Here is a 13081-nt window from a genome sequence, read left to right as displayed (position 1 = left end):
CATAGGCGACGTTGTTGCCCGTGATTTCTGGTGAGGACCTGCCTTACAACAGGCCTACAAGCCCTCAGTGCAGCCTCTCTCAGCCTATTACGGAAAGTCTGAGCACTGATGGAGGGATTCTGCGTTCTTGGTGTAACTCGGGCAGTTGTTGTTGCCATCCTGTACCTGTCCCGCAGGTGTGATATTCGGATGTACCAATCCTGTGCAGGTGTTGTTACACATGGTCTGCCACTGCGAGAGCGATCAGCTGTCCGTCCTGTCTCTCTGTAGCGCTCTTAAGCGTCTCACAGTACGGACATTGCAATTTATTGACCTGGCCACATCTGCAGTTCTCATGCCTCCTTGCAACATGCCTAAGGCACGTTCACGCAGATGAACAGGGACCCTGGGCATCTTTCTTTTGGTGTTTTTCCAGAGTCAGTAGAAAGGCCTAAGTGTCCTAGGTTTTCACAACTGTGACCTTAATTGCCTACCGTCTGTAAGCTGTTAGTGTCTTAACCGTCCACAGGTGCATGTTCATTAATTGTTTATGGTTCATTGAACAAGCATGGAAAACAGTGTTTAAACCCTTTACAGTGAAGATCTGTGAAGTTATTTGGATTTTTACTAATTATCTTTGAAAGACAGTTCCTTTTTCAGGACCCTTTTTTTTTTGTTGCTGAGTATATATATATATATATATATATATATATATAATAACATTGAGAAAACATTGTTTTCAATAACAATCAGTGCTATGCTTACTTTATTATGCGGTGCAACACATCAGATGATAGCATACACAGGCAGCCAAATGCTGATCTTTTTCCCCACTAATTAGTGTTTTAACCAATCAGAGCTTTTTCAGATCTGATTGGTCAAAATACCAATTAGTGAAAGAAATATCAGAATTGGGCTGCCTGTGTAAACGCAGCCTTGGTCATGACAGCTGCTAGGTCCTCTGTTCTGAGAAGGGTCTCTGCAGATGTCCTCATATGTTCATCAGGTCTTCACCCATGAGAGGGTACAAACAGTATGAGACTTCTGGCAGCCAGCTGTGGATGCCTGAAACATTGAAAAGCAAATCGCAGCCTTCTCGGCCTAGTCAGTGAACAAACCAGATTCACATTTCAAAATACAATATTTTATTTAAAAATAAAACTGAAATGTGCAACCCAGATCATACATGTCATTATCATCCTGATTTAAGTGTCCGACCATTCCACTTTCTGAGAGTATAAAGCACTAGATACCAATGGAATGCACTATGATTCTGAAGAGACTGGGTATGTGTCCCAATTCCAAATGGCACTCTACTGACAGTAGTACACTATATAGGGAATATGGAGCCATTTGGGACACATCCTGGGTCCATCGGTTTCACATAATGCTAACTGTGTGTCAATTAAAACCAGTGGACTCAGATACTCTCCCGGACCAGGGTGGACGCCACTGCTCTTTGTAACTTGTCGCGCGATGGACATGGGCCCAGTTTCCCACTCTTATGACCGTTTTAATCTTCCCTACAACAGTCAAAGCTATAACATGCTTTTCACAAACCACCACACAGAGTACGTTCAATAAGTGCATTGAGGCCTGTGTTGATTACTGCCCTTCTCGGAGCAACGTTCTGCCTTTCCAATCTTAACATTAGAATTACTGACGAGGGATCAGCTCCCAGAGAGATGTTATTTATTGTCTATGGCTACAAATATTGAGGCGGCTTATTCTAATGTTTACCCTATAAAACACACTAAATCAAGATTTGGCAAATATTAGACAGAAGGCTAGTCTACAATTAGCTATATATTCAAATACAGTATATTAGGTCTGTAGCCTATACTGTATTTATCTTTTAAAGTCACGCAGAAGGGCAAAAAAAAGCATCTAACGATGTACTTAGCTGTTCTACAAGTGGCCTGATGTCGTTGTTAAATAAGTGTTTAAGAGCAGCTTTATTAAAAACGGTGGTTTTGGGGAAACAGCTTAGAGATTTAACAATGCTCCCACGAAGGTCCTAATGATGAACGTAGCCTTAAGGTACTTTGGGGAAACCGGACCCTGAGCTACTCTGAATCTAGTCCCAATGAAAAAGACTGAAGTTGTTTCCTCGACTTCACCACACACACACACCCCTGCAAAGTGACACGTGCATAGATCTGTTAGCTATTTAAAAGAACTCACCCATCAGGCCAATGTCGTAACAAATCCTGGTGGTGAGAGGCCATATGTAGCATGCTTCTCAGAGTAGGAGTGCCAATTTTGGATCAATTTAGTGGTTCCATCCACAATGAGTAAGATTGTGGAATGGGGCTAAGGGATAAAATATTGTCAGGGCAAGCAGACAGACATTCAGACACAAGAAGAGCATCAACATTCCATTCATTCACATGCGAGTCTGTCTGACATGTGGCACATTTGACACAGGAGAAGCCCTAACTCCTTTTGAGGCCTGTCAGTAGCCTGGTCCCAGACCTGTGCGCTTCAGCCAATTTCTCTAACTAGAAAGGTTGGCTAAAATCCAAACAAATCTGGGATCAGGCTAGCTGTTTTGAGGGTACGCAACATAAGCGGATGGGGACTGAATGGCATGTTCCGACACACTGCAGTCAAAAATGCACAAAGACTACCATATATCTAACGCTTGCTTGGTCCCAGATCCATTAGTGCTTTTGCAAACTCCATTGATGTCCTTGTCAAGCTAAAACAAGGAGGTGGCATGATAGCACAGACAGACTGACACTCAGGCTACTTTAACTCTCAGGAGTAATTTCTGTCAGAATAAGGTGATACACTAACAAATGTAGCTGCAATTAATGACCTGCTCAGTTCGACATCTCAACACATACTTGAGATGTGTATACACAAAATGCTAAAATAATCTAATCAAAATGCTGCATCGACATGTGTACAATACTGTTATGAAACTTGAGCTTTGAACACTGATATTACCACGGTAGTGGTTGGTTGGCACTAGTGCCGAGCGATTACCGCATTTGAGGTCTGTATGGTTTCGGTTTGATTATTATTTTCAATAATCAGTTTTCAGTGGATACAATTTTAACATCAAATGCACTGTGGGTTAAATGTGAACAGAAAACAATGATTAAAATTCCCATTATTAGTAGTGCCTGCCAATTTACTGCGCATCACTTAATTTATTACTTAAAAATATTTCATTCTGTATATTACATTTGTTTTATTTGATGACTTTAATTCCAAATCTCCTCATCTCTATAGAGCTGCTGCCTATGCTGTCTGACAAAAAAAAACACTATTTTAGTAGTTCTTCAATGGAAATAAGGCATACTATCAATCACTTAGATAAATGTATTTTCAGGTAGAGATACCTCACGGAGCAACTGCTCTCTATCCCTCTTGATCATGCATTTCTCGGTCTAAGTGTCTGCCCCACACTAACCTAACATAGCAGGAGTAAACGGGAAAAAAAACGAAAAGTAGGATTATGCATAATGGTCATTGTAGTTAATTATCACGTTTTCTGCACTAAACTATGAATATTGATTGGCCTGTTGGAAAATACGTCGCACAGATTGGGCGTGATCGGATTTATCTGTGGAGAAACTGAAATGTGTGCATTGAGCTCACAGGGGAAAATTACATGGAATTCAAATAATTGAACCAACGTAGGTCAATTAGCGGTTTAAAAAACAAAAAATAATAAACATTTTGGTTGATCGCTCAGCACTAGTTAGCACCCCATTTGTTTCCGGTGTGAATGAGTGCTAAGAAAAACAGATCCCAGCGACATTCGCTTGAGAAGTCAAATGCAATACGACTATTCCCAATAATACATGGCTCCCACAGTCAAAGAAACAAGCACCACGGGGCTTGTACCCAGTGTGCATCCCAAACGGCACCCTATATAGTGCACTACTTATGAACAGAACCCTCTGACCATGTATAATAAGCCCCGACGACAACTCACCACGAAATTAAAAAAAAAAAACACACCAAAAAGTAGTTAACATTTTGAACATGCCATCCTGCACATATAGGCCTAAACCAAAACACCTGTATTGTAACAGACTTCCACTCCTGTAACCAACATAGAATACCATTGTGTTACTGATACTACCCAGTGTCCATTCACCATGATAAACCCCTTCCTTTCCCCAACTAAGTAAGTTAACCTGACTACCATAAGTGAGTAGGTAAACACTGTTTGGTGTAGGCCTCTGTCTAGTAGGCATCAAAATAGACAGCCGAATACATGATTGATGAAACACTTCCGCACAGAACATTCAAGAGACCTAAATGTTAATCCAGGTCCTAATATGGCATTATGATATATAATCATGATATGTAGTGGTGATGGTGTGTCCATCGCTTCAAGTGGACACTTAGTATTCCAGTCTTAGAGGAGAAGTGTTCTTTCTGGCTGTGGTTCTACTGCAGTTTACCATCAGCTTGATCACATCCAGGTAGCAAAAAGTCCATGTGGTTTAGTAAGAGGGTCCAGTTAACAAGGACCTTATAACAGTGTGGTATTCATTACAGCACAATGTAGCAAAAACGTTCTGCAAAGGACAATGGAAAGGAGCATTTCTAATTGGACAAGTTCTGGAAGTCCCTCCCTGTTTTGGTTTGTTTTCTTCTGTTTGGTGCTGAATGAACACAACCCAGGTGAGGTCAAGTTGATGTAGCAGGGAGAGACACAACACTTGCTTCCCGTGCAGCCTTAAGCTCAAAATTGAACCATTTTTTTTGTTTTTAAGAAGCCAATAGGGAGAGGCTGAGATACCACCAGATAGGTGAGAACGGTAGTCAGTCAGTTCAACATCCAACGAGGGAGAAGGGGCTATCTTAGTCCCGCCCTCGAGGTCATCCACTCCAGGCCCTGGCATAAGCTGAAAAGAAAAAAAGACAGTCTAAGTTGCAGATCCCTTTTGAAGTTTCAGAAGAAGTCATGTTAAGAGGCGTATCACATAGGCTATAGAAAGGAACGGGACAGTGTTAAGGTTGTGTGTGTGTTCGCGTGATGCCAAGGCCCCTCTCACCCTTCTCCTGTGAGCGCGCAGCACGACTGGATGTGCCAGGGGTGGTCTTTGATGGAGCTGAGGGTGAGGTATTTGGAGATTTCCGCCGCCGACATGCAGTCCTTCATATCCTGCTTGTTGGCAAATATCAACAAAGCTGCCTTTCTTAGGTCCTGGGAAGAAAGGAGGGGCAAAGAGAACAATTAACTTCCACTACAACATGTGTCCCAACTGGCACTCTATTCCCTTTTTAGTGCATTCATTTTGACTAGAGCCATATGGCACTATATAGGGAAAAGGGCACCATTTGGGACGCAACCAAGCACATTGGAAACTTCCCCTGAACAATGTGACGGAGGGAACTAGGAATCATTCATGTGGACTTGTGAGACAAGCTCCTTGTTTTTTTTTTAGGCTAGCAAAAAAAATAAAAAATCAATTACAGAGGTAAGACTAGTTCTGTATGGTTTCCCACCAGTTTTGTGTGCCAGCATGCATGTGAATGAAGGTCAGAGTACTGGGGGGTTAATATACAAACCTCATGAGCCAACATCTTATAGAGCTCCTCTTTAGAGATCACCAGCCTCTCTCGGTCTGTGCTGTCCACCACCAAGATGATAAACTGGGAATTACAGGAGACAGAAAATGCCAACTGAAATCACTTTAGAAATCCTGCAAGAGGAAATTAGACATTTCCGAAAACACGTACTTGCGTAGTAAATAGTAGGCTTTTCAGGTGTGCGAAAATGGATAGTATGTGATATTTAGAAAAAATGTATGCTTTCAAAATTCCAGGATGTCATACTCATTTCAGCTTTTCATCTAGGAGACTTCGTTGCACCCTTGAGGAAGAGAATAGTCTTTTCACACCCACCCGTGTTTGACAACAGCTGATAAGAATAGGGGTACTCTATTCTTGCGCGATTGTGCATTAGATCACGCCTTCTCAGTATAGATGAGTATTTATGTTTATTTGTTTCTTGCTGCATACTTTTTCACTAAACAGTACGTTCTAAATAGTATGTACACTGAACAAAAATATAAAAGGTCAAACGTTGGTCCCATGTTTCATGAGCTGAAATAAAAGATCCCAGAAATTGAGCACAAATTGGTTTACATCCCTGATGGTGAGCATTTCTCCTTTGCCAAGATAATCCACCTGCCAGATTTTTTAAATGTAACTTGGCAAGGCAGTTAAGAACAAAATGTACAATGACTGCCTACCCCAGCCAAACCCAGATGCTGGGCCAATTGTGCCACCCTATGGAACTCCCAATCACGGCCGGATGTGATACAGCCTGGATTCGAACCAGGGACTTTGGTAACGCCTCTTGCAAAGAGATGCAGTGTCTTAGACCGCTGAGCCACTTAGGAGCCCAAAGATTTTGCATATCAAGAAGCTGATTAAACAGCATTATCATAACACATGTGCCCGTTGTGCTGGGGACAATAAAAGGCCACTCTAAAATGTGCAGTTTTCACACACTACACAAGAACATCTAATGCGATAGACCATATGACTGGACAGGAAATAGAAGGCATCAGCTGAATGTTAGGTATTTTTAATTGTCTGTATTGTCTACTTGTTAAATGTTTGAAGTCTTGATTTGTAATTGTTTAATGTCTCATTAATTGGTCTTGGCCACAGAAAGATTAGCTTGCGTTATAGCGTTAGCTAATGGGGAGCCTAATAAAAATGACAAAAAAAAAATGGGGTTATGTTATGGGCTGGCATAAGCTACGGACAACGAACACAATTGCATTTTATCGATGCAGAGTGATAAGCGTGACGAGATCCTGAGGCCCATTGTCGTGCCATTCATCTGCCTCAATCACCATGTTTCAGCATGATAATGCACGGCCTCATGTCACAAGGATCTGTACACAATTCCTGGAAGCTGAAAATGTCCCCGTTCTGCCATGGCCTGTAAACTCAGACATGTCACACATTGAGCATGTTTGGGATGCTCTGGGTCAACATGTATGACAGCATGTTCCAGTAACTTCCCACATCCATTTAAGATGACTGGGACAACATTCCACAATCAACAACCTGATCAACTCTATGCGAAGGAGATGTGTCACAACACTGCATGAGGTAAATGGTGGCCAGATACGGACTGGTTTTCTGAGCCACAGCCCTACTTTTTTTTTTGTAAAGGTATCTGTGACCAACAGATGCATCTCTATTCCCATTCACGTGAAATCCATAGATTAGGACCTAATTTATTTTGATTTGCTGACTTCGTTATGAACTCAGTAAAATCTTTGCAATTGTTGTATGTTGTGTTTATATTTTGTTCACTACAGTAACATTATTACAAAGTACGCAGTTTAAATAAGTACTAGGCAAGACAGATTTTGGACACGGCCATTAGATTTGTCACCAGCAAGACACTATGCTCGGACTCGTTGAGTGAGCGAGAGGGATTTGGAATGATTGGCCACGTGCGACTGGGAAGACAAGTTACAGAGACAGAGCACAGATGGCTGGTGAAACAAACTGATGACTTCCATAGAAGCCAATAGATTCAATAGGACACTTCATCTTTTCAGAAGCCATTTAGAACAGGTACAGTGAAACATGGTGGGTGGATATTTCCGAGCGGAGACCCTCACAATTGGGCTTGCTCCGGGGCTGGTGGCTAGCATGCTAATGACTCATTGTGTACCGTTCAGAGAGCATAGCAGATGTGGATGCAGTGTTTGTGCTGAAGTGAGCATGTGGACAGAGCCTAGCAGATGTCAGGTTCCAGAATTGGCAAGAGTGTGTGATACGGTTTGAAGAGTCCTACTGAGTTTTAAAACAGAGCTCCAATGAAGAACCACATCCCTCATCCTCCTCTTCCCCTCACTCTTACCATAAGCTGCTGAGGCAAAACGTGCCTTTCAGACAGGCCTCTGTCAGCGTGACCTTTGAACCCGGGGACGCCCCTTTGGTCCGTCTGTGCTCTGAACAAACACGGCAGCTGGGTAATACTTTTGTTCCCCTCTCTGACAGCATCTATTAGGGATTAGGAGCCCCACTATTTACAACGCACACCACTGGACCTTTATACACCGTCTGTCTGCTACCACTAAAACGTACAGCACTGGCCACTGGGTGAGTAGAGTATGTTGGGGTGGTGGGTGTAAACTTACCTCTGTGTTGGAGTAATAGGTGTTCCAGGAGGAGCGGAGAGACTCCTGTCCCCCGATGTCCCACATGAGGAAGTGGGTGTTCTTCACCACTATCTCCTCCACATTACTCCCGATGGTGGGCGAGGTATGGACCACCTCGTTCATCAGACTGAGGAGAAAGTTACAAAAATGTTGCAGTCATCTACCTCAGAGAGCAACAGTCATTAGTAGGATGGCCAGAAGTTTTCCCTAAACATAGAAAAACTATTGAGTTTTAGTTGAAGATACATGGAGACAGTAGACAAGGGGGAGGAAATTGTAGTATTCCCGAGTGGTGCAGTGGTCTAAGGCACTGCATCGCAGGGTAAGAAGTGTCCCTGGTTCTAATCCAGGCTGTATCACATCTAGATGTAATTTTGAGTCCCATAGGGCGGAGCACAATTGGTCCAGCGTCTGGCAGTCATTGTAAATAAGAATTTGTTCTTAACCGACTTGCCTAGTTAAATAAAGGTTAAAACATTTTTTTTTTAAGTACTCACAATTGGTACAGTATGGTGGTTTTTCCAGCATTGTCCAACCCGACAATAATCACCTTGTGTTCTGCAACAAAGAAAGTGTGCACAGGTTACAGTTTCCCTTCCCAAGATACACTACCTTCTTGCCACACTAAGATTAGGGAGGGGAAGCTGATCCTAGATCTGTACCTACGGGAAACTTCACACCAGAGCCATTTTCAAAGCTAATTAGCCTACCTCTTCAAGCAAATTCTCTCCTAGCTTAACTCCTAGCTTTAGCTGGCCTAACACAAGTGCAAGTAGCCCACCCCCCCAAAATCACCATACAGGGTATTTAGCTTCTGTGTTGCTTTAGGGTCTTTAACACTCCACTGTCATACAGAGGTGGCTGGCAGACCAAAGCCTGAATCAAAGTTGGCACGTCTGTGTTAGAATATCCCCCATAGGGGACTTCACCTTTGAAGCCCACAAGGAGGAAGGTAGTACTATCAGAAGGCTGATGACTTTGACAGGCTTTGGCACACAACAGATGATGTCGTCAGATGTTCCACAGCTATTGCTTCCTGGGAGGATAGCTACCTTGTTGTGGATGTGGGTTGGCCCGGCCAAAAAAAGCTCACAGAGTTGAGACTTTATTACATGCAAAGAACGCTATCCAACATTTCCATATCCATGGACTGGTGTGAACTCTATATTTTCCATTCAAACAAAATCAAACGTTTTCAATATGACAAACACCATGATGGAAGTGGTCCAGAATGCACATTCCACAAGCATCCATCCTAGTAGTAATCTCACTACCATTAACTCTGTTGATGTGAGTGAAACTGGTATAGTTCTAAGCCCCAAAAATTGTAAATTCTGACTTGTCTCTCGGATCTGATATAAAATTGCCACGGATCTGTGCAATTAAAATTGATTGGTCATCTGGACCAGTCCTCTTAAATTTAATGTGGGTGAGACAGACAAGAACCGCACAAGCTTTATCGTTGTCAGCCAACTGCAACTCAAAAACGTATAGCTTCTGTCCAGCTGAAAGTGATTCCGGCTGCTCGCCTCACGTCCGTCTGCTGCTGAGAGAGAGCGATGGAGCAATGTCCTCAGGGACAAGTTTAATATTGTAGTGGAAAAAGATGAGTAGAACATTGGCCAAATGGAACTCACTATTCAGGTTTGATGCAGTTTTCTAACCTACTTGTTTTGGTTCCCATTATCATTTGTTTTATTATTTTTGTATATTATTATTAGCCTATTTAATAACATAAACCAGTTCTTGAAATATGCAAAAACATTGTATCATTTTGTTGCCCAAATTAAATTATGTCTTTTGTGCTCTGTATTTAGGTTATAAGTAGGCCTGTTATAAAAGAACATTTGCCTATTGCTGTCATTTGTTGGGTAGGCCTACAGTAGGCACTCATATTTATTGGCAATTACTGCAATATAGGCCTGTTCAAGGTTTAAATCAGTTATTTAAATATGTTTTGTTTCATTCTGGTCAGCCATTTTGTTTGGCCAAATTTAGAGTAATGTTACGTTTGCTGCAATATAACATAATTATCTGAAGGCCTAGGGCTACTCGCACTCAAACCATGAAAAGGAAAAAACTAAAAAAGGGCAAGATGCAAAACTCAATTTAATGCTGCAATATAACAACCTGTTTGTATTTTCCCTGTAAACAATGACTTTATTAGGGTAATATCAAAATGAACTTCTGTGAAGGTTTGGTATGGCTAGCTATTATGCTTAGCTAATGGGGCACCAGGTAACCAAGTGGTTAGAGCATTGGGCCAGTAACCGGAAGGTTGCAGGATCAAATCCCCGAGCATTTAACCAAGGGGTTGGGTTAAATGCGGAAGATACATTCAGTTGGACAACTGCGAACCAGCGACACTTTATATTTCTTATAGCTCTTCCTTCATACTTATTTTTAAAAATAAATGGACACCTATGCCTTCCTTTATACATATCATACTGATGCATTTAGCGCTCAAATCTCCTACATCTGAACTGTGAGATGGACAATTGTTTTCAGATAGTAGAAACTAATCGAATAGGCTATAAAGTTTTGAATATGCTCCACATTGAAACAACAAATCTATATATTTTCAGTTTAAGGGCAAGTAACTGGATCATTTGGCCAAGTCCGCTCGTTTATAGATGTCGCTGGCAGCACCCAGCTTGGGGGTTCTCTCGCTCCCTCTTTCTACTCTCGAACCTAAACGAGCACTGGTCTGTTTTTCCACAGGTCTTTTCGTAAAGAGGTTAGACTGTCTTCGAGTCCATTCGGAACAGGTCTATTTTTATTTATTTATGCATATCGGGTCAGGTGGGAATGCCATGGATCCATTTCAGAATGACTTTTTTGACCTGTTAAAGTCCTCTAGTCTAAAACACTGGAGACTGGGATTAGCAATTCACTGTTCCTCTTCTGTCTCACTGAGGGATTAGGCCAATGGGATACACAATTCCACAGGATTACTTTATGGCCCAACATTGCGGGACAGTAGTATGAGAGTTGTTCTACTATAGATGACCTCCATTGGTATACAGATCTGGGACCAGGCTAGCATGAGTGCCAGTCTGTTTGTGCTATCATCATGCCAACTCCTTGTCCCTCAATGTCATGTTTGGCTTGACAATGAGAAATGTAGTTGGAAAGAGCACAAACAGATATGGGACCAGGTTTAAGGGGGCGGGAGGTAACCTAGAGGTTTGAGCATTCGGACAGTAACTGAGAGGTTGCTAAATCGAATCCCCGAGCGGACACGGTATAAATCTGTCGTTCTGTTTATAAACAAGGCAGTTAACCTACTGTTCCTAGGCAGTCATTGTAAATAAACATTTGTTCTTAAAAGACTTGCCTAGTTACATTATTTTTTTTAAGGCTCTGCATAATTCCATTATATTGACATGTTCTTTCTCTGCAGGATTTAAAAAACAGGAAAGGGCCATGACAACACGTCTTTGTTATCCATTTAGCCCTATAAAACTCCAAACAGACTTCCACATCCTTCCACGTCCCTTGTGTCCATTTCTCAAAGTCAACAGAAACAGTAGCCTAAACAGCAAGTCCGAAATTGGACCACAGACTGCATATTATTCCTCTCAAACATGTGGCTATTTGAGTGTTAACGTTACATCTAACAGTATCCTTAGCTGGCTGATTCTGTGAACCTCTACCACCAGTAGATTATGTTGCCGACGGCAACTCCCTAACATTGAGCTAAAATAAATAAATAAATAGTTAGCCAACTAACTAGACCACTACTATGTGTTGTTTTGCATGCAGCCATTGTCAATGAATAACGTTAACTACACATCGGGACGAAGAACAGCAGGCAACCAAAAACGTTAGCTAGCCAACCAACTAACTAACGTTAGCTACTAGCAAGCTAAAAATGTTAGCTGATAGATAAGTACTCACCTTGATTGCAAAAGAAACTCCACAGTTTGGCAAATATAAGACCCATGTCGTTAGTGGTTTAAACTGCAAAGAGTGGACAGTCGACGTATCCAGGGCTAACTAGTTCTGAAATTAATAACCAGGTCCACAACAAGCCACGTAAATTAACTCGCTAGCTCCACAACAAAACTCTAGTTGAGAAATGATTAGCTAACTAGCTACCTTTACTATCCGAGGTACCAGACTCAGTTATTTTGTATATGGGCTAACGTTAACTAGCATCAACAGAGTCACTACTATCCGTTATGGCCAAATACGTTGACACAACACTCTTTCCTGATGGTGCCTTTTGAATTCTGTTTACGTGAGCTAACGGCCCGGAGCTAAGTTAGCTAGCTAAGGGTTTAACATTAACCACTTCAAGTCGACTCGTTTCCAGCTGCTACCTAGCCAACTCCACTGTGAGAACCTTATATACACAAAGTTTTCCTTAATCCGAGATCTGGCTGTGTGTTCTAGCCTCTTCAAATTGACTGTTCGTGTAAACCCAGATGCAGTGTATTTCAAAAGCCACCCCCCCCCCGGCCTAAGTGTCAGGTTACAATTGATGACGTTGACGCCAGGGGCTCAATAATTGGTTGAACATTTACAGGATTATTTTTAATAAAAAAAAACTGAATAAAATGTGAATTTATATATTCAGGAGTATTTTTTTTTTACAACAAGCCGTGGGGGTTACTGTCGCCAGGACTGGCCGCGTTTTGTTAAGAGTGAGCTATTGTGACATCAACTGTGTGACAAAGTTGTGCCAGATGACATCATCATGTCATTTTGATGGACAAACGGGTCCACCACCTCACCGGAACAACTTTCTATATTCACACTCCTGGTAGGTTCTACATTTGATTGACTTCAATGATAATCCAACCAGACCTGGGTTGAAACACTGTTTGAAATCAGGCCAATGGAACATTCCTAAAATGACAAACCCCGCCTAATTTGGCACTCCAGGTAGGCTAAAACAAACAGTCATAGTGATAATAATAAATAGGTGGGTGGGT

At 41.9% G+C, this 13081-nt stretch overlaps 1 protein-coding gene across 1 annotated transcript; it reads right to left on the bottom strand.

The window, feature by feature from the left end:
- Positions 1-1101: 1101 nt before the first annotated feature.
- arl8 (ADP-ribosylation factor-like 8) lies at positions 1102-12589 on the bottom strand. The gene is made up of 6 exons (XM_035760041.2): positions 12042-12589; positions 8639-8699; positions 8121-8268; positions 5518-5601; positions 5001-5152; positions 1102-4850 (listed from the first exon to the last, which is right to left on the bottom strand). The coding sequence occupies exons 1-6, from the start codon at positions 12085-12087 to the stop codon at positions 4802-4804; spliced, it is 540 nt and encodes a 179-aa protein (XP_035615934.1). The 5' UTR covers positions 12088-12589; the 3' UTR covers positions 1102-4801.
- Positions 12590-13081: the final 492 nt, after the last annotated feature.

The sequence above is a fragment of the Oncorhynchus keta genome, chromosome 4 (genome assembly GCF_023373465.1).
Source record: "Oncorhynchus keta strain PuntledgeMale-10-30-2019 chromosome 4, Oket_V2, whole genome shotgun sequence".
NCBI lineage: Eukaryota > Metazoa > Chordata > Actinopteri > Salmoniformes > Salmonidae > Oncorhynchus > Oncorhynchus keta.
This window is presented reverse-complemented; position numbering and strand designations above follow the sequence as displayed.